Genomic DNA, 20,742 nt, shown 5'->3' with positions numbered 1-20,742 from the left:
ATTTACACTCCTTCATCATTATCGGTTCCCCGGCTTCCAACTGCCAAGATTAAAGGGGGCTGAAATCTCCTGAACAGTGGGGTCCTGGCTGCAAACCCCACAAAGGGGGAGAGACCCACGCCAGCACAGCCAGGCAGATATCAGCCCTCTCAGAGGGAGGTGGGTGGCCTGGAAGCCCCATCTCACATCAGGGTTGGGAACTCACCATGGGATGCCGCAGGACACAAGGCAGCCTGGGGAGGGATACGTGCTGTCGCTGGCATTGATACAAGGACATGGCAGCATGGCCAGGCTATGGGTGCAACTTTAGATGCTGGTGTCCCCAGAGCCACCCATGCTCCTGGTATTGCTACCCCCAATGGCAGCAATGGTCTTGGCATGGAGTGCCCCAGCCATGACCAGCTCCGGGTATTGCTACCCCAAGCCACGGATGCTACCACATCCCCCAGTCGCATGTGCGTGCCCATGCCAGTGCCCCTGGGCAAACAGTGGTGGGCACAGCGCAGGCCTTGGGCCCCCAGCATGGTCCTCGGCAATGGAAGAGGCGAGCAGGGGCTGTGTAGCACAGCCTGGCCCTCGTCCTCCTTTTCATGCTACCATAAACCTTTATCTTTAAGGCCCTGCAGAGCTGGTAGCAGGGCTTTCAGCGTGGCCAGATCTGAAAAACCTCTTTTTTTTCCCTAAGAAACAGTTGAATTCCAACACTTGAGGGCTATAAATACACCCCAGTCTGCCCAGGACTCTGCCCACTCTTACATCTCTTGAATGATTCATATTTTGCCAGATCCCAGCTCCAGTTTGAGTTTAAAAATACCAGGTTTGGGATACAAACACATCACAGGCTCAAGAACATGTCAGAGCCCCGAGGGAGGTGGCTGGAGAACACCTCCTGACCATGGTGGGAGATGTCCTGCTCCAGCCGGGACTGCGGGTTGGGCATGGTCCCTGTCATGGGGAACGGCTGTCCCTCACAGCAGCCCGGGATGGGTACAGACCGCTCTGAGGCCAGGCAACTGGCATCAATCCTGCTGCATCCCAGAGCAGCTCCAAATGGGGCGGATGCATGCACGGGAGCTTGCCTCCAGCTTTTACTTAACTTAATTACCTTCACGGGTATGAAATCACCAATAACTAATTAGACAGCCCCATTCCCGACTAATACACCAAAAGCTGCCTCCTAATTAAATATCACAGGGATTTAAAAGCATTTCTGTAAACATATTACATATGTAAAATGCTGCAAATTAGCCCACTCGCCCACTGAAATCCTGTCGAGGAACAACACAGGGTCCTGGCTGGGCAGGAATCTGGGACATCTTTTTGAGTGAACCGGGAGAAGGGCCCATTCTTCTGGCAACAAGGATTTGTTTCTGAGGGCTGGAGATTCCCGGAGTACAAAGGAGGCAGCACAGAAATGCCTCTGGGTCCTGCTGCCCCCACAAGCTGTGCAACTTCCCCCGCCGAGGCGGGTGGGATGTAAGAGGGCTCCCGGTTAGTTAAGTAAACATTAATGCAAATTGTCAGCGAGCCTGGAGATGAGATCCCAGGCATCATGGCTTCGAGGGGAGCAGGCGCTTCCTCCTATCATCAACCCATCCACCTGCCAAGGGGGGAGCAGGAGCAGGAAGCTGCTCGGTGCCAGAAGAAAGGAGCTCCGAGAGCCAATTTCCATCCGACTGCAGCGCATTTGATGTCTTGTGAAGTCGAGTTCACACACACGTCTTGACTCTGCCTCGCACGGGGAAGAGGCCGCATTCCCCCTGCACACAGACAGCCCCAGCTGAGCACATGAGCATCCTGCAGCACCCTGGGATCCAGCACAGGATGAGCCATCCCCATTGCACCCCTCCAGCCAGAAAGCAGCTGGAGAGAAAAGGGCTTGGATTTGGCCTCATCCTCATGTGTCAGCTCTGAATGAGGCCAAAGCACTGCTGCCCTGCTTTGCCCCTGCAAAGAAAGCTTCTGTGCCTTGATCCTCAACACTGGCTCTGTGTGAGCCAATTCAGCACTGAGATGGAGCCATGGGGACCACGGGATGGGGCACAGGAGGGCTGCAGCATCCCCACTGTAACCTGCAGGCATGAGCTCAGCCTGATGCAGCTGTACCTGCTCTGGTGCCAGGTTCTTCTCCTAAAAGCAAAGCCAGAGAGCAGGTGGTTTGCAAGGGAAAAGGCTGAGAGTGAAGGCAAGGAACACCACTGAGTAATTGCCTGCAAACTTAACTCAGCTTGCAAGTGAGAGTCAGGCTTTGAATGGGGCTGTTTCATGTGCCTGGTGCTCCTGTCACTACCTGTGCTTCCTGTCAGACACCGGAGAGGGGATGAGGATAGATGGAGTGTTTGAAATTCACACTTCAAAGTTGATATCCAAGTGGTCTGTCCTGTATTTGCTGCACGAGTGGAGACAAGTCAGGGAGCGGGAGGGTGAGCAGGGAGATAAGGGATCAATCGCCTGCTCGGGGATGCTCTGCCACACCAGGAGCGAGGACCTGTACTCAGCCCCTTCCTCACTGCAGCTCTCATGCTGCAGCTTGTACTTCGGGATAACACTGCCTCATGCTGGAGCACCCACAGGCTCTCTTAATCACTCAATTTTAACTTTCAAGCCTTTGTCCCAGCAGCATCCTTTCTCCCCCACCCTTCCACCAGCATATCTGGAAACGCACCACTCTGGGGAGCAGCAGAGGGGGACATATGGCCCCTCCAGGCTCCATTAGGGAACCACTAACAGGGCAGGAGGTGGGAGCAGTGTTCCCTGGGTGACCCCCAGCCATGGCCCAGGCTGCGGCAGGTGATGGGCAGGGGCTGTTCTGCCTCCCAGGCATCTCTGCATCGCCAGAAATAACAGCACATCCCACATCCCTGGAGTCCGGAACACCAGATTCAGACATAGTTTGGGAAAGTAACACCTGATGTTGGAGCATAGCAGGTCTGGGCAGCCCCTTCCTGGGCAGGGGTGGTGCTGCTGGAGTGCAGTGGGGGCTCTGTGCAAGGGAGGAGGGTGCCTTATCCCAGCCATGCTCCTCACAGGCCCTCACTGTCCCTGGGCTTGGTGCAGTGCCCTGGTGCCCCATCACCCAGCCTAGGGATGCAGATGTGTAGCCCCAGATCATGACAAGCTCTGCACACTAATGCCCTGGCTCTCCTGCTAATGCTCTTCCTGCATTAGCAGCGGGGAACAGCGGGGTTGAGAGTCTAAGTACATCAAAGCCAGGCTTTGAACTGGCTTAAGGAAGTATCCTGATTTTAATCGGACTGCCCATGCCACCAATGACAAGATCTCCCCAAGCCATCTGCACCCTCCTGTACGGCATAGAATCATAGCCTGATCTGAGTCAGAAGGGACCTTAGAGACCATCTAGTTCCAACCCCCCTGCCACGGGCAGGGACACCTTCTGCTAGAGCAGGTTACTCCAAGCCCCTGTGTCCAACCTGGCCTTGAACACTGCCAGGGATGGGGCAGCCACAGCTTCTCTGGGCACCCTGTGCCTGCGCCTCAGCACCCTCACAGGGAAGAACTTCTTCCTGATATCTAATCTAAACCCACCCTCTGCCCCCAGAGGATTTCAAGACTCGGCTTGACCAGGTCATGGCTGACCTGGCTAGTGTGTGTAATCATCCCACTTCCAGCAGGAGGTTAGACCCAAGAGCCTTGCTAGAGCAAGACGCGCCAGAGACCAAGGGGCTCTCCGGGACAGGCTCTCACCTCTATAGCTTAGGGGATGGATGCACTGAGTTCAGCTCCCAGCCAAAGGACAGCTCTAAGCCAGAGAACAGACACCATTCCAGGACCACCACCTGCTTTCCAGCCACTCCACAGCCTCATCCCCCTTTTTCCAGGGACAAATTAGGGCACTGGAACAGTGCGCATCAGTGGCCATAAACCCAAGGACCAAGGAGCGCTCTCCCTCCTCCATCCCCTGGAGACCTCCCGAGCCTCCATCTCTCCCAGCTGAGAGGCTCTCTAGGCGAAATCCCAATTGCTCACTGGAGCCACGGCGTCTGCAGGGCCAGGCCATACCTGCCCCTTCCCCACCAAGGCACGGCAGGGTGGGCAGCCGACCCATGGAGATGGGACATCCCCCTCACCTCTATGACCCACAGGCAGCTGCCCAAGCGAGCATGCTCCAGCGCAGGGGTGGCTGCAGGCAGCATGGGGCTGGGGAGGGAGGGCAGCTGCACACCTCCCTTGGGAAGGCAGGCACCAGCCAGACCCATGCTGAGGGAAGAGCCACCATACAACAAGGCAGCATGGTGCCGGCTGCATGCTGCTAAGGGCCAGCATGGTCAGCTGGTGGATGAGGCCCAGCAAGAATGGGGTTCCGCCACCCATATTCCCCCTGAGAAGAGGGTTAGCAGCAGCACACACCCCACCAGGCTGCAAACAGCCTCTCCCCCTCATTATTTTTTCACTGCCAGAACTATCTTATACCTTATCAATAATTCACAGGTACAAACAATAACGTTCGCTGTCATGGTCCGGGAGCCACATGTTCCTGTTGAGGGGGAAGGGACCGGTTGGGATTGCTATAGTTAATGCCTGCGGAGCTGGAGGGGGGAGGCGGGGAGGATAAATATTTAACACTCTGTCTCCGAGCAAATGTCCATGACCGAGGCCTGAACATGGGTTTTACACAGAGCTGCTCCTGCTCTTGAGTGGGTCATTAGCATGTTAAAAGCCGTCAGAGCAGGGCTGATGGAAGGGCTCAGCCGGAGGGACCCCCTCAGTGCTCTGCGAGGGGGCTTTTTGCTGCTGCTGGAACATAGCGATCCCCATCCTGCCCAAATTTCCCCTTTCTAAGCACAAAGGCTGTGCTCTTGGCTGCCCAACGAGGAGCATCCCCAGCTCTGTCCGCTGCCACATGGTGGGGCAGGGGGGACAGGGCACCTGCGGGTATCCCAGGGCTGGTGGGTGGCCGGGGCAGTTCATTGTGCACAGGAATTACAAAGGGGACACAAAGAACCACACACCGCATTTTGTGTGAGCTTCCTCTCCCGGGCCGCCCGCGCCTTTCTTTTGCCGTGTTGCGGGTGAGCTTTCTGTGTAAATCCCTGGGGCGCAGGGGGAGAATAGGTGTCTTTCTGAAAGGGGCTGGAAAAAAACAAGAAGCAAAAACACAAAACCCAGGCCCGGCAGCAGCAGGCTGCAAGGACAGGAGCACAATGATTCCCAGAGCTTGTAAAGACATTCCTACAACCCGGGGATCAGGGGTCGGCAGGCTGCAAGGGCACACGGGCATCCGCACACACTGCCCTGCTCAAGGGACACCAACGGCTCCCCACAGTATCCCAATGCTCTGCAGGAGTTGTCCCCAAACGTGCAACCAGGGTGGGAGTTGCTACAGCCAGCTTTTGCCTTCTCACTGTCCCAGGCATGATGTCAGGGGACCAGCAGCCAGGAAAACCCTGCGGCTGGACAATCCAGGAGCGCTCCGTTTTCACCTTGCTGTCATGGTCACTGCTGGCATCTCCCAGAAAAGGGATGGGAATAAGAGAGGAGCAAATCCTGCCTGGCTCTGCAGAGATGGGGGCACTGGAGGAAGAGCAATTGTGGTGGGCAAGGGAGCAGCAGAGGGGAGAGACGACATCTTCTACTACCACCACTCTTTGCCCAGTGAACTCCAAGCCAGAGCCCTTGCAGAGCTCAACCAGCCCCTAACCAGGCAAGGTACTTAGTAGCTTATAAAATTAAAGCAAAGCTGTCTTTCCCTTTTAGTGCACCAGTAAAATATAGCTCCACTAAAGATGCTCAGACATGATTGCAGCGCAGGGGTCGGGAAGGCCGCGGCTGAGCATTCCCCATGGGAGAGCGTGGGAAGAGTGGCGCCAGCAGATCTCCACCTCCCCTGGACGGGCTGAAAGCAGTGGGGGCAGCCTGGGAGCCCCCCACCTCCCCAGAAGCCCTGTCCCCAACAGCAGACATGCCCACTCAGGCATCACCTTGCATCATACTGGATGGAGAAAAGCCTTTGCTCCGCCAGCCTTGCAGAGCAGGGATGCTCGGGGGCTTTGTGAGCAATTAAGGTCCTGGCCTGGGATGAAGGAGCTGGATTGATGTCCCCAGTGCCCAGAGAGCGACAGAAGATGAGGTGCCATCCATCACCCAGAAAGGGACAGTTTATCACTGGGACACCTCTGCACACCCAGCCCAGACACAGCTCTCCCTGGGATTCCTCTCCAACCCTGTCCCTTCCCATTTTCCCCACTGGGGAAAGAAGTACAGTCCCCTCTGCAGCTGTAAAGGACATCCAGTTCACCTCTTCCCAGCTGAGTGTTGAACGGTTAATTGCTTTTCGTGGTGAAAAAGCCAAATTTCATTCTAGTCTGAATTTCTCTGGTTTCAGCCTCCAGCTATTGAATGATTTTACGCTTCTTCTCTTTTTCTTCTTTTTTTACAAAATTAATGAGGTGCCTTCAATCAGGCTTCTCCCCACACAGGTATGCAGAGATGGGGATAAAACCCCCTCCTAACCTCCTCTTGCATACACTAAACAGGCTGCGCTTTTTAATTCTTTTCACTGGAAGGCAGGTTTTCCAGACCTCCAATTATCCTGCACTTTCTCTCTGAGCACTTTTTAATTTCCCAACATCTCTCTAAACCATGGGCCCTGAAGCAGAAAGAATGCTCAGTGGAAGCTTCCCCACTGCCCCCCAGAACGGCAACCCTTCCTCCCAGCCCCCAGTACCCGGAGCTGCTCTGCTCATCCATCGCTACCCAACTGCAGCGCTGGAAGCCTGCAACTCAAAGCAGGCTGCCACGACGGCTGCTAAGTCCTTTTCAGTGTAACTGCATCCCCAGACGCTGCTCCCTGTCTTGTAGCTGTGACCTACATTAATTTTCCCCAGCTGCATGACCTTGCACGAGGATGTTTTCCAGCGCAGGTGTTCCAGGAGGAGCATCCCACTGGACCAGCATCCCGTCAGCAGCACCAGCCCTGCTCCTTTCACCAATCAGTTCATGTTTCCTTTCAAACCGAGCTCTGTGATGATGCAGGTAGTTTCTTCCCCAGCTACATCACCTTCACCACCTAGCTTACCACACACCCTTGGCTGGCACGGGGCAGAAGGAGGAGGCAATGAGAGGCCAGGAGACTCAAGGTTGGCAAAAGGTATTGCCACCGAAGAAGACCACTGCAGCTCTGCAGAGATGGTGAACTGATGTTCACCGTCATCAGACCCCCACTGCACCCTGGCAGAAAGGCGACTGCTGCCAATTCCCCCAGGAAGTCTGCCAGTGAAGCACACTGTCAGAAATGCTACACTGATTTTTGCAGAATATTAATGCTTTCATCGCAATATCCTCCAGGCAAGAGTAAAATGACTTGCAGAAGTCTCGGTATATCATGTCAGCACAGTCGCTACTTATCAACCCAATTTGTCAGCTCATCAAAAAAAATGATATCAGGTTTGTTTGACGAGAGCAATTTTCCATGTGGATTGGCATTAATTATCCTTTAATTCCTCCCTGATTGCCGCCCGTATCGTTGTTGTAGTGGGGATCGGTGTCAAGCTGGAGGCAGAGCAGCCGGCTGCTACCCAGGCAGAGGCGTCGCAGGGATGCTCTGCCATCACTCACTGCACCTGAGCCCAACCAGTGCCGCAGGGGTTAACGGCCTTGTGTCACTCCAAAGGTGGCAAAGTGACTGATGCATAGGAAGTGTCACATCCCTCCCTACAGAGCCCAGGTCCTGGCCAGGGGCAGTTGCTAAGAAACAAGACCGGGATGGAGGGAGTTGAAGAAGGATGTGGGAGAGTGAGGATGTGCTTTGCTGGACCCCGCTGAGGTCAGATTCTGCCCTAGGGAGCAGAGTGCTTGCAAAGGCTCCTGGCATCAGCATGGGTCCCGTGCTTCATGGAGCAACTCCTGGGCCACACAACCACATAAACAGCGAGTAGCCCAGCTGAGAGAGGCAGGCGGTGGCAGCAGGAGCTGGCAGCACTGGCTCATGCCATCAGCACCACACTGTACATGGGTGTGGTGGCCATGAGTCCTTTCCAGACACATGCCCTCAATTCCCCAAGGCACAGACATTCACCCCAGGTATAGATGCAGTGACAGGCAGAGGGGCAGGCAGCCCTGGCAGCACACCTCCATGACCCCAGCCCACCACAGCCAGTGCCTGGCACATGTTGACCCTCCAGCTTGTCACCCACATGGTTTTGCCTGTCCCTACCGTGCCAGGGCACCTCCAGCCCCAAGGAGCAGGCTCAGACCAGGGTGGGGACCTCATGCTACCAGGGCAAAGAGCCAGGTTTCTGCAACAACTTCTGCCAGGCATGGGGACCTGCCCACCCCGCGAGCCCCTTTCCTCAGGCAAGAGGCATCCCTGGCCACGGGCTGGGGCAGCCCCCAGAGAAGCCAGTATTTGCTTTCTCTCCAGTTAACCCTCAGGCTGAGGAATGCGGGGTCACCACCTGCACAGCTCCCTGGGGAGGCGGCTGTGTGCAGAGAGACGCGGGGACATCCCCTTTCAGCTGCTTTATTTATTTTCTCAATATTTGTGGAAGGAAACGAGAGCCGGGGCAGGGGGATGCGAGGCCAAGGATGGGCCGGGGGGGCTGGCAGATGGAGCGTCAGCCAAGGGTCAGCGGGTGAGGGAGGCCGGCCAGCACTTCCCAACCACCCCACACACACCCTGCTACCCTGCCCGGACCCTCCTCAGCCCCACCGTCTGCCATAACCCTGCTGGACTGGGAGCGCTGCCATGGGTCTCCTCTCCTGGCCTTGCCTCATCCCACAGCTCGGCCATCTGCTTGGATGAAGCCAGACATGCCGGAGCAAACCACTGCCTTCACAAAAAGCCACTGCAGAGCAAGTGAGCTTGTTCCCACTGGGAACAGGGCTTTTCAAGCTTTAATAGCAAAACGTACTACTCGATGTTCGCTCACATTAAACCTGATGGGCTTTTCTGCAGCCCACTCCCCTAAGAAGCACAAATCTCCCATGAAATGATGAACCATCCTACAGCACGGGTGATATTCCCAGCAGCCGGCCAGCTCGCAGCTTATGTCCTGCTCCTGCTCTCAGCCATTAATAAAACTCGAAAGCAATGACGCTGTGGTCCCTGCCAGCAACACCACTCCCCAGCAGCCCTTCACTCTGCACACTTCATCTTGGTTGGGGCTGACATGCTTCCAAGCTAGGCACTGCCATCGGACCAGGCTGCAAAGATGCAGCCCTGACACCATACAGCAGGTCTGGAGGAGAAATCTGGCCATCAGTGGGGGGCAGAGCCCTTGGAGAGCCAGGGAGGGCTGTCACCATGTCTTTAATCCCTACAGATCTGGGAAATGCAACTGGGAAAAGCTCCTGACTCTGGGACTCAGTTTTCCATCTGTAAGTAAGGAAAAACACACTGATGTCTGCAGCGGTGGGGACACCGGACCGAGCAAGCACCCCGAGCTACCCTAGAGCCCAGGGGAGGGTGTCAAAGATTAAATATTATCATTCCTCACACTGCAACCAAGACTGCTGAGGAGAAACTGCCGCTTTAGTGGTGCTGCTATGGCAGGCTGTCTCTGCAATGTCAGATAACGATGGAGCTGAGGCACATCCAAAAGACGGACTCACATGCAGTGGTTGTCCCCCGAGCCTGTAGTGGAGAGAGCAGAGCTTGCTGCACCCCAGAGCTCAAGGCCAGCCACAGAAGGTGCCTCCTGTGGCAGGAGCAGCTGCTCTGCTGCAGTAGACCAGGGAGCTGCCCACCATAGCATCCCGATTCCCAACCCTGAGCTCCTTGCCAGTGGCCCCCAGCTGCGGTTGGGGTTGTGGGGGTGTTTCGCAGTCCGGGATGCCCATCTGGAACCCATTAGGCACCTTTAATCCCCCCTCATCCATTCTGGTGCTGTCTGAGCTCCCCCGCACCAACACACACAAATGCTGCCATTCAAGCAGTTAATTTAAACAAATTCTGCCCAGCCGCCACGTCGAGAAGTGATGAAAAAGCCAAATGGGGAGTAAAAAAAAGGAAGAAAGAAAGAAAAGAAAAGAAAGAAAACCACTCGGCACGGCGAGGCTGATACCCAGAAAGACCAGCTGCATTCTCCCATCCCAGCCAGCCCCAGTCCTCCCCTCTCGCAGGCAATCAGATACCATGCGGGCTGTGTAATTGGATGGCAAAGGATAGAGAGAGACATCTTAAAGCTTGGGTCTAATCTCATTAGCACCCGGCTGCGGGGATGCTGTGAAATCGTAGGATGCAGGAATGAGCAACATGCTGTGCCCGTGGGGAAGAGAACAAGCGAGCCGGAGCGGGACGGCAATGCTGGGAGGTGGAAATGCCTCCGGTCAGACAGCAAGAGCTGGAAATGCCGCCGAGTCCCGGGAATGCAGCCAGCCCCCCTGCTTGCTCCTTGCTTGCTTGCTCCTGTTCACCCCACGAGCACAGATTCCCAGCCCTGCCACACTGCATCCCTATGATTAGTAGTTAATAGCACTGGGGGTACTTGCTGGGCAGTAATAGCGTGGCTGTGGAGTGGAGAGGAGCTGCGGTGGAGCATCCCTGGGATGAAATTGTGATGCCAGGTACCATGCATGGACACTGATCCTGCATCTCCACTGTGTTTGCCGTGGACCAGCACGTACCCAGCAAAAAGCGCGGCTGCGCGTTTTGCTGGGTACGTGCTGGTCCATGGCAAACAGCATCACCAGCCCCTGAGCAAACATCCCAAAAAGGTCCCACAATGGGATCAACCCCCAACCTGCATCCCCAGGCCCCTGTTGCCAAGGCGACCCACAAGCCCGCATCGCATAGTGATGGGCTAACCGTGGCCCCTGGGAAAAAGCATCCCAGCCCAGGGCTAAGGGAGGGGGGATGAAGAGCCCACCCACCTGTGGGGCTTGGAGGCAGACAAAAGCTCCTTTGAGCGCTATATTGGGGATGGGAAAGTTGGGGGGATACAGGGAAAGGACTTCTGAGTCCATAGTTTTGCTATGGGAGGGGGATCTGGGGATGGAGGACTTCCCAGCTCTGGTGTGAGAGTCACTTTTGGGGAGCTGTTCCTGTGTTTTCCGTGTTTAATACTCTCCTCCTCCATAGGATCCCAAAATTACTGTTTCCCAAACACTCAAGAGGATGGTCAAATCCTTTCCACCTACACTTCCCAAGGAAACCTCTCCCAGCCTCAGGGCCTGAAAAAGTCTGAGTGATTTTCCCTCCAAATAGCTCTTCCCCAAACACCATCCTCCATCAGAGGGGCGGTGAGGAGCAGACAGGGAGAAGGGGGAAGCAAGGAAACCATTTTAAACCATCCCTGTCGTTTCCTGCCTCCTGGTTTACAGAAAACAAGACAGCAAGATGTCTTCAGTTACCGACAGCTCCCTTGGGAGCAGTAAAAATTAATCCAGCTTTTCCTGTCCTGAAGGGATATACAGACACAAATGGGGACCAAAGCCTCTGGAGCAAAGGGAGGTGCAACAACCATGGAGGGGCCAGGAGGGGCAGCTGGTAAGACCCCCTAATCCGTATGCTGCTTAGCTCTGCAGGGCAGTGGGGGTCCCAACCACAGACGTCTGTGTCTCGCTGGTTAAGTGAGGATAAGCCTGAGATGATAATTAATTTAACACAGATGAGAACCTGGGAAATGAATCCCCACCTCCCCAGGCGCACCCCCAGCACACTGCTGTCCGGGTTTCTTCGCACATCGACGCCAACCAGCACACATGGGAAAATGGGCTCTTCAAAGCAGGATGCTCCCAGCCTATCCCTTCAGGCAGGGGACAGCTTCCCCTTGGCAATGCCTACAAGCCCTGCCACACCAGGAAACCCCCCGGGCATGAGAAGGGGCATCTTCCCCGCTCACACTCACACATTTGGTCTTTACAGCACTTTAGCATAGCGAAAATGACCCACCTGCTGCAGTGGGTAAAGCATCCCACTGCCCCAGGCAGCCTGCTTGGGCAAGAAGCTGGTTCCCACTAAGCTGAGTTGCTGGCATCAGGGCTGAAGTCTGCATGGTCTAGCACTGATGCTGACAGCACCACAGGCCCCTCCGGAGCAGCGGGGAGCAGACATGGATAGACACCCTTGCAGGCAGCTGTCGGAAGCAGTGCTGGAAACTGCTAACAGCTTGTGTTCATGGCAGTCCCAGCAGGATAGAAGAGGGGGTCCAGCACCTACCCACAGGAGAATCAACCAGCAAATGCAGGTTAATTACCTGGCTGTGCACATTAACACGTCCATGGGATTTACATGCAGGCGTACCAAGTTATAACTCACCCTAAAGTCACGGCGTAAGACTTTTGTCTTCCACATCCTGAAAGTCAAATTACCAAAGGCTAATTCTACTCACGATTGTTTAATATTACTTTGAACCATTCTGCTATCATCTGAGCTGTGAAAACAGGAGGAAGGAAATGCCTTTATTCTGCTCTCAAAATATAAGGACAAAGCGATTGGCTTCTCCAAGTGTTCTTTTAACATTTTCAGGGGACCAGAAGTAACCAAGGGGTGAATGTGGCACAATGCAGGCAATGAGCTGTGAGGCGGGGAGAGAGTAAGTAATTCCCCTGTGTTTTAATAGCTGTGTAATTAGCACTGCTGCCCAGCATTAGAAAGACATGATTTTCCATCACTTCTTCCCGTGGGTTGCAAATTCCCATTTGCCAGTGTGGCAGGGACTGCTCGGGAGCTGGGCAGGGATGCTCCGCATGATGCCACATGGAGGGGGGCACTTTGCTGAAAGGGGCAGGGGGCTGGAAGCTGCACCCTGCTACAGACCCAGACCCCTTTGCTTTAATAACGTTATAAAAACCAAATCCAAGCCTGCACTCAAAGCAAGACTTAGGGTGCACCCGGCAGAGCCGGCGGCTCAAGGAGGGACCCCGGCGAGTGGGGATCAACCCCGCTCATTGCCACGGAAACCTTGGAAGTGGCTCAACACCCAGAAAGCCAGAGCCAGCCGCAGGTCAGGAGCACAACAGGGTGCATGGAGGGAGGGGACAGATTATCTCCAGGCAGCCGGCTGGCAATGCCCGCTCCTGGCAGCTCACCGGCAGGATAATGGCACAGAACAGAGCTAGGGGATGGGGCACCCCCATGCAAGGTCTGCTCCATCACCCCGGTGGGAGGGGGCCCAGGCTGGTGGGAAGCGAAGAGGAGGCTGTTCGGCAGCAAGTTGGGGCATGGCAGCAACCCTCACCCTGGCACTCCTGTGCCTCCAGAGACTGCGAGTCAGGTCCCCAAAAGCTTATGGAAGCACTTAAATAGAGAAAGATCTTAAACAAGTGTTTAATTCGTGAGGCTTTGAGGTTTGGCTGTAATCAGGATCCCCCAGGGATTCTTCCTGGGCCCCCAAAAAAAGCATGAGGTCTGCAGCACATTAGCGATGGAGGAAAAAGGAGAAGAGCACGCAGGCAGTCAGCAGCTCCCTGCACAATGGTGCTGCTTCCCAGCAGGAACACCCCACGTGAAAACCCAGAGATGTCCCTGCTGTACCCATAAGGATAGCATCCCCATGGACATGGGCATGCAAACCTGCCTTGCCTTGGCCCCACTGCAGCTCCCCATGTCCGCCCGAGCCTGGGGGTGCCAGCCCCTCGCCGCCTGCCAGCCCGCTGGGAAGGGGGCTGGCAGCCCGCCTGCCTGGCAGCATCTTTTCCTAGGTAACCTCCCCACCTATTAGTGGCACATTTGTTTTCCTGCGTTTCCTTAGAGCTGTCACGAGCCACACTGACTCTTTGTTCCCGAGGGCTGTGGCGAGGTCTCTCTTCCCCCTCCCTGTCCCCCCGGCTGGTGGGGGGGTGTCTTGCAGCATGCAGACCCCACAGGTCCCCCTCCCAGCTACCATGCTCCCCCTCCTGATTGGTATTCGGGAGGACATGTCTCAGCCTGGCCCCCCCAGCCCTGCTCTGTCCCCAACAGAAGGCGCTTTGTTGGGGAGTGTGAGGGGGTACGGCACCCGGAGTCAAGGGGACAACGGCCAAAATGTGGGCACGGTGACAGCAGGGATACTTGGCCCTTGCCCAGCAAGAGGAGGGGGACGCTGCTGGAGGGGGCATCTGGGACAGAAATGTGGGATGCTGGGGAAGGAGGGAAGTTTGCTTCTGAGGGAGCTGCTCTCTGCTCCAGCCTTGGCACTTTGCTCTTGGACCATGGACCTCTGCGTAGGGCCACCAGCACATACACATCTGTGCAGAGAGCAAAGGGGCGCGTGCCCAGGGAGCTGGAGTGACCCTGCTCCAGCATGGGAAGATGAAAACACAGCACCATGCCTGCAGGTCCCTTCCCACGCAGCGGCTGCAGGCGCCGCCTGCAGAACCAGCACAAAACCTTGCTGGAGGTAGCAAACCTCAGCCAAAGCCCCAACAGGAGCTATTGCCGTGGGAGGACGGGGCGGGTGTCTGGCACAGGAGAGCCGGCGCGCAGCCAGAGCCAGCCCACCACTGCGGCAGCATTCCCAGGGAGCCAACATGCAGGCAGGCACCGAACATCCCCCCAGGGCTCAGGCAGGCAAGTCACCCCGATGGGAGGGGGGCAAAGCTGCGGCACCCACATCCCCCTGCAGCATCCCCCCTGCACCCGCACCTCCGCAGCTGGCACCAGCACAGCCGCCCACCACAGGGGCATGGGCTGCTCCACTCCTCTACCCAGCCACCACCAAGCACACGGGTTTTGTCCCAATATTTCTCCATCTCTCCCTTTCCTACCCAGGGCTTTTCCCGGTGCAGCACCAAGAGGAACGGTCACTGGTACAGTCTCGCAAGTAACACCTCCCACACGCAGCCAGCCCCATCCGAGCGGGGCCTGTTTTGTTATTCCTTTCTCTGACAGCTCCTTTTTCACTTGTCACCCTGTTTTGCTACTACTCAGCTCACAGCTTCCTCCCGCGTGGTTGTGGCCCTCTCCTTCTTGAAGGATGTCATTTGCATTTTCTCAAGTTATTTAGCAGCGCTCCATTTTTCTCTGCCTGCTTTTCCAAAGGCAGTTAGGGTTCGGTTTAACCAGATGTAGGGATGGTGAGAGGAACCTGCCCCAGAGCTCACCATAACGTAACCTCCCCTGCCCAGGCAGTGCACTCTTTCTCTGCAGCCCAGCTCAAAACTTCCTCATGACCAGATCTTTAAATACCCCTGATCCAGAGGGGTTCTGGATCAGCCCCTGGTCTCTGTCTCAGCTCCCAGACAGAAGGAAGTGTAGAGCATCACTACCCCTCTGCAGGCTCCAGCCAAAGGAGGAGAGTCTCACAGGAGCATGACAATCCCCCCCAGATCCTACAGCATTTCACATGTCCTGGGCTCAGAAAGCCACCGGTCCTGATTGAGATGTTAATGCTGTTTCCAGGGAGCCCCTGCCCTTACAGACGGGAGAGCAGCACCGCCGGCCCTTCCCCCTGGGCCTGGCTGCCAGCTCGGATGCAGAACTGTCTCCTCCACAATTTTTGCTGGCACGGGTCCGACAGGAACCAACGGACCATGGCCTATGTCCTAAATCTTCCTCCTTCTGGAGACAAGACCTTTTTTCCCCACTCTCTGCTCAACCTCTCTCAGCTTCCCACTCCACCGAGCATGGAGCAGCTGCAGCGAGGGAAACCTCTGTGTGGCTGCTCCCAGGAGGATACATCCAGCCAGGATTGCTGCTCCCCTGTGGGAATATCTCCCCAGAGCTCCCTGCAGTCGAGCACCCACCGCTCCTCTCTCCCCTCATGCCAGCTCGGCTTCCCTTGGAGAAAACCATTTATTTATAGTCATCCTGGCTGCCTTTAGCACATTTCAACAGCCCACGTCTTTGCCTCCCCGACGATGCGCCCGCAGCATTTCTGTTCTCACCCTGCTGCTACGGCCACTTCAGCCCCCTCTCTCCTCGCATCCCCCACCCAGGACCCCCAAAAGGGCTTAGAAACAGCTTCAGGAAGAGGTTTTTAAGGTGAGGTGGGGAGAGCAAGGAGACAGGGCCACAAAACTCCTCTCCCATCCTTTCCCCATCCCTCCCAGGGGAGCAGAGAGAAACTCAAGGGCTTGGATGCCCCGCTCCCAAGGGAAAAGACAGCTCTTGCCGGATCGGGAGAGATGCTGAAGCAAGGTCTGCCAACACACCCTTGGCTCCCTGTGTGCGGCAGTGCTGCACTGGGGACCCTGTGCAGAGCTGAGATGCACCCGGCTGCAGGGCACCAGGGACCAGAGCTGGGCACTGCAATAGCAGAGGTCACCTTCTTGCCTGCGTAATCCTCGATGGAAGTAAAGATCCATTTTGTACCAGCTCTCCACCTCGCAGGAGACGCGCTCTTCCCCAGCGAGCTGCCAGGGGACCCCGGCCCCCCCGGGCCCATGGCGCTTTGTTCTTCTGTCCAGTGCTGACAGTTTAATTAAGCCCAGTTTGAGATGGGGTCACTGGGGTCAGGCGCTCTGCAGCGAAACCTCAGATCAGCACCATTTCGAGCCACCGGGGCTGCTTAATGAGTTATCCGTGGGTATAAATAAGGGAGACCATGTGGAGAGTCCCTCTGCCTTGCTGCCAAGGTGCTGACATAGCCCCCCCACGCCACCACCTCAGCCTGAAATGGGCTCCAGGCAGGCGTCAGCTCAATATTCCCAAATACCAAGGGGAAAACATTCCTCTCAAGGCGTCTCACCTCCCCCATGCCCTCATTTGAGGTTTGCTTTCCATTGGCCCTTTCCTGCCATTTCCCAGTTTATTTAAGCCCTGACGGATCAGGTTTAACTCCAACCCTTTCCATTATCCCGATGCACAAATGCTCTTTATAGCCGAGATCCGAATAACTAATTGCAGCCGGGCTGGGAGACCACAAAGCACCACCAATGTGGATTAGGCTTTGACACTCAGCCCCAGGAGGCAGACAAAAGCTCTCCATACCAACCCGAGCCCAAGGTCTGATGCTTCTGAGGTATTTCCATGTGGCTTTATTGGTATCACATACCCCACATTTAACAGACTTGCCTTAACCTGTTGTCATACTACTGATGTGCTGTTAAAGATGCATCAAGACCAAGGCTAGAAGAGGCCAGCTCCCAGGTAGCCATCTAAGGAACACCCACTGGTTCCTGCATCCACCCCTGGCTTTCTCCTTCAGCTGCCACCCATCTGCCAGCCTCACTTCCCAGCTAAACAGATCTCAGCCCAACTCGTTCAGCCAGTTTCTGTTGATTTGAGACCTCCCAGTACCAAGGTGTGAGGACAAGGATCTAGCAGATACCCTGGGAGCTCGAGAGCATGCTGTGGGTGGCCACAGCGGGCAGGATAAGGGAAAGCTTGCACAGGCACTGCTTGCTGTAAATGGTCTGGAGACTGGAATTTGCAAGAGCATGGTGCTGCTAAGAGCACTCTCTTCCCGACCAGCACAGGTCCCAGCCTCCTTCCCTCCGGGGCAGGGAAGGGGCACCAAGCAATGGGGCCATGCCAGATCCATTTCAGCAGTTAAATAAGTGCAAAGCCTGGTGGAGAGGCTCCGGTTTCAGTTCAAGGCGAGCTGATTTCAACTTAGCTTAAACCTGCTCCCCACTGACTCATATCACCGTAGCCTGAGCCAGGTTTGCGGCAATTTAAGAGTGCCCTTATGACCTCCTGCACTAGCTGGACTAGCACCAGTCCAGATCCCACCTCCTGCTAAGCCAGCGTGACAGTGTGTCTAGACAAGTTCTAGGCACCCACTGTCCCCCCCAAACCATACTCTAACACCTCAGCAACAGGCAGCCATGAGGAGAGGGAGCTGCAAGTCCTTCAGCATGTAAGACTTTGCTGCCCAAATGCAGCACCCGACTCTCTACCCTCAGTAACACAGGCACCATGTGGGTAACGTGCTGCAGAGAAGGATGGCGAGTGTCTTAGTGTGTCCACAGTCCCACAGCTTCCCATGGCTCATTGCAGGGACCCCTTTCTCTGAGTGCTCATCAAAGCTCCCCAGGGCATGGCACCACACACACAGCTCCACATTGCACAACAAAAACTCTGGGTGCTGGTGTCCAAGTGGAGTTTGCCATGGCATAGATGGCCAGAAAACAGCTTCAAGGCAGGGCAGGAGGGAATAGGTTCAAAACAACCACCACATTGCGGGAAGCAACAGCAAAACAATAGGCAGAGGCTGAAACACACCTGAACATTGGGTGGCTACAAGGAGCATCTTGCACACCTCTCCTCACCCACAGCAGTACGTACAGCGCCCTGCACACTGTGTCACAGCCTGTGGAGGGGCGCACTGCACAGCCTGCCCTCCTGCATCTCCCCAGTGAACTGTGGGGTTTGCTTTTAGAAAGACCCTGGTATTCAAATCTAGAGAAGATGAAAAGGGAAATATTAATGTTTATGAAATAATTCTCTCCACCGTGTTTTTGTTATGCAACGGGCGCTGGAGGAGGATGGGCCATTGCTGGCGCCACGATAGAGCACAGCTGAGCTCAACAAATGCCGTTTGATAATTAATTGAACGCCTGCGCTATCAGCTGCCATTACCTAGGCCCATCTCTGGCGCAGGTCCACCATTTCACACATCCCATGCTGGCGAACCCACACAGTGCTTTAACCCTTCATTACACCACCTCCAGCCAGACGCCAGGACCACTCCCCAGCACTGTCGGAATTAAACAGAATTGTTGCTGAGCAAAACAGCTCAGCCGCAGCCTGCGGGTGCAGGCAGGGCTGCCTGGCCCCAACATGGCCATGCCTGTCCTGGCAATGTCTCAGCCCATTCAGTTATTTCATCCACTCCTACCCTGCCCCAGCAGGGATCTGGCATCCCCATTTCACAGCTGAGACATGGGGATACAAGATGCTGTAAGCAGAGAGCTCATGTCTCAGCCACAACTGCCCTGCTCCTATGCACTGCAAATCAGCCACAGGGTGCATGCATCTTTTCTGAGCGATGGGGAGCATCCAGCCCCAATTTCATAGAATCATAGTATTGACTAGGTTGGAAAAAACCTTTAAGATCATCAAGTCCAACCATCACCCCAGGACTGCCAAGGCCACCACTAAACCATTTCACTGAGGGCCTCATCTACATGTTTTCTGAACACTTCCAGGGATGGTGACGCTACCACTGCCCTGGGCAGCCTGTTCCAATGCCCGAGCACCCTTTTGGCGAAGAAATTTTTCCTAATATCCTATCTAAGCCTCCCCTGGCACAGCTTGAGGCCATTACCTCTTGTCCTATCGCTTGTTACTTGGGAAAAGAGACTGACTCCACGTCACTACAAACTCCTTTCAGGTAGTTGCAGAGAGCGATAAGGTCCCCCCTGAGCCTTCTCTTCTCCAGACTAAACAACCCCAGTTCCCTAAGCCGTTCAAATGCACCCTCTCATCTTCATGGCCCCCTTCCCAACATACATGGTGCCTGACATAGCTGAGAGCCAGCAGATGTTTTGTTAAGAGGAGTTCCTGCAGTTTGAACAATGCTGGCACTGCCAATGGCACTGCTGCCCATGTGAAGCAGCCGCAGGAAAGGGAAAGCCAACATGGAAAAGAGTATATTTGTCAAAACCCCAGCAGCCTCCCCAGGCAGCCTGCTGCTCCATGGAGGGAGAAGGAGCAGAGGGGTATGCAGAGCTGGAGCTCACATGACAAGATACAGTCCCTGGGGGTGTTTCTATGAGTGCAGAGCGACAGGCAGGTATGGACACAGGCAGAGAGCGAGTAGCAGACACGAGGGGCTCGATCAACCTTGGGCAAGGCTTTCTCCTCCTTCCCCAGGCTGACCCAGACACCAGCAGAAAGGCAGCTCTTGAGCAGGGCTTTTGGGGTCTCTGTGCCCAGGTCTCTGGGCAGGATGTGACCCCCTGGGGACATCCTCCTTTATCCTTCCTTCATAAAAACTCCACTCCAGATCCTGTCATCCGCACCCAGAGAGGAGGCTGCAGGGCTCACAGCACATCTGCAACTGGCACTGTGCAGGCACAGCCCAGCTCAGTGATGCCAGCCCCAGCCCAAACTGCCAGCACCACCTTCCACATCCCGGCACACTGCAAAGACGTTTAACATCATCTTTAACAGCACCCATCTCAGGTCCTCTACAAGGCAAAGCCAATTCCCTACCATGCTGCATATCGCTCAGAAACAGGATGCATTCCCTTGCAACACACCAGGTGCTCACTGGGACAAGACACCAAGTAACCACCAGCACAACCCCAGAAGCAGGGATGCCAGTGCTCCTCCAAACCCCATGGCAGCTCCACAACCAAGCCCACAGGGCAGCCCCACTGGCACAGAGGGTACTCACAGCCGTGACAGCGCCTGGTTGTTCTGGAAGAGGAGCTCAGGCAGGGTGTGCAGCTGGTTGCGGTTCAGCCGTCTGCAGGGAAGGAGGAAAGGGTCAGGGTTCTGGGGGCAAAGCAATCACCCTGCCTGCAACCCAGCCAGCAGATCCGGGCACAGCTGGGACCTTTGGCTCAGCCAGAGGGACTATTAGAGAAGAGCATTATGCCTGGCAAGGACATCCCTGTCCTGCTCACAGCACTGGGGCAACCAATGGGGCATTAATAGACTTCCTCAGAATGTTGTAATTACATGCAGACAGGACTCCAAGCTGTTAACTGCTGATTGCTGCTTAACTGCGCTGTTAACCTGCTGCTCGATCAGCTCCTCATATTTGCTCGGGGTTTTTAAACTGCCGAGCTGTTTTACTGAGTACTGGACTGGAACTTACGGCTCCCTCACTAACACACAGGACACAGCTGGTAACAGTGAGAGTGATTTGTGTTTAACCTGCCCCTCACCTCAGAAACATCAGAAAGGACTTTTAAGATCTACAGAAACGGGTTTGCTTCCCACACTAAAATACAGCTGCTACGCAGCAG

General features: G+C 55.4%; 1 protein-coding gene across 3 annotated transcripts in view; it reads right to left on the bottom strand.

Moving 5' to 3' along the window:
* SLIT1 (slit guidance ligand 1) overlaps positions 1 to 20,742 on the bottom strand; it is a 61,950-nt gene that overhangs the window by 28,144 nt on the left and 13,064 nt on the right. For all 3 annotated transcript variants that reach the window (XR_003991497.1, XR_003991498.1, XM_030486897.1), the window contains exon 4: positions 20,166 to 20,237. Coding sequence is in view for 1 of the 3 variants with exons in the window: in XM_030486897.1 (XP_030342757.1) it covers positions 20,166 to 20,237 (72 nt within the window). In the remaining 2 variants the exon portion in view is untranslated. The remainder of the gene's footprint in view (positions 1 to 20,165; positions 20,238 to 20,742) is intronic.

Source organism: Strigops habroptila, chromosome 5, assembly GCF_004027225.2.
Source record: "Strigops habroptila isolate Jane chromosome 5, bStrHab1.2.pri, whole genome shotgun sequence".
In the NCBI taxonomy this organism is placed as follows: Eukaryota; Metazoa; Chordata; class Aves; order Psittaciformes; family Psittacidae; genus Strigops; species Strigops habroptila.
Note: the sequence above shows the minus strand (reverse complement) of the source record. Positions and strands in the feature narration are given on the sequence as shown.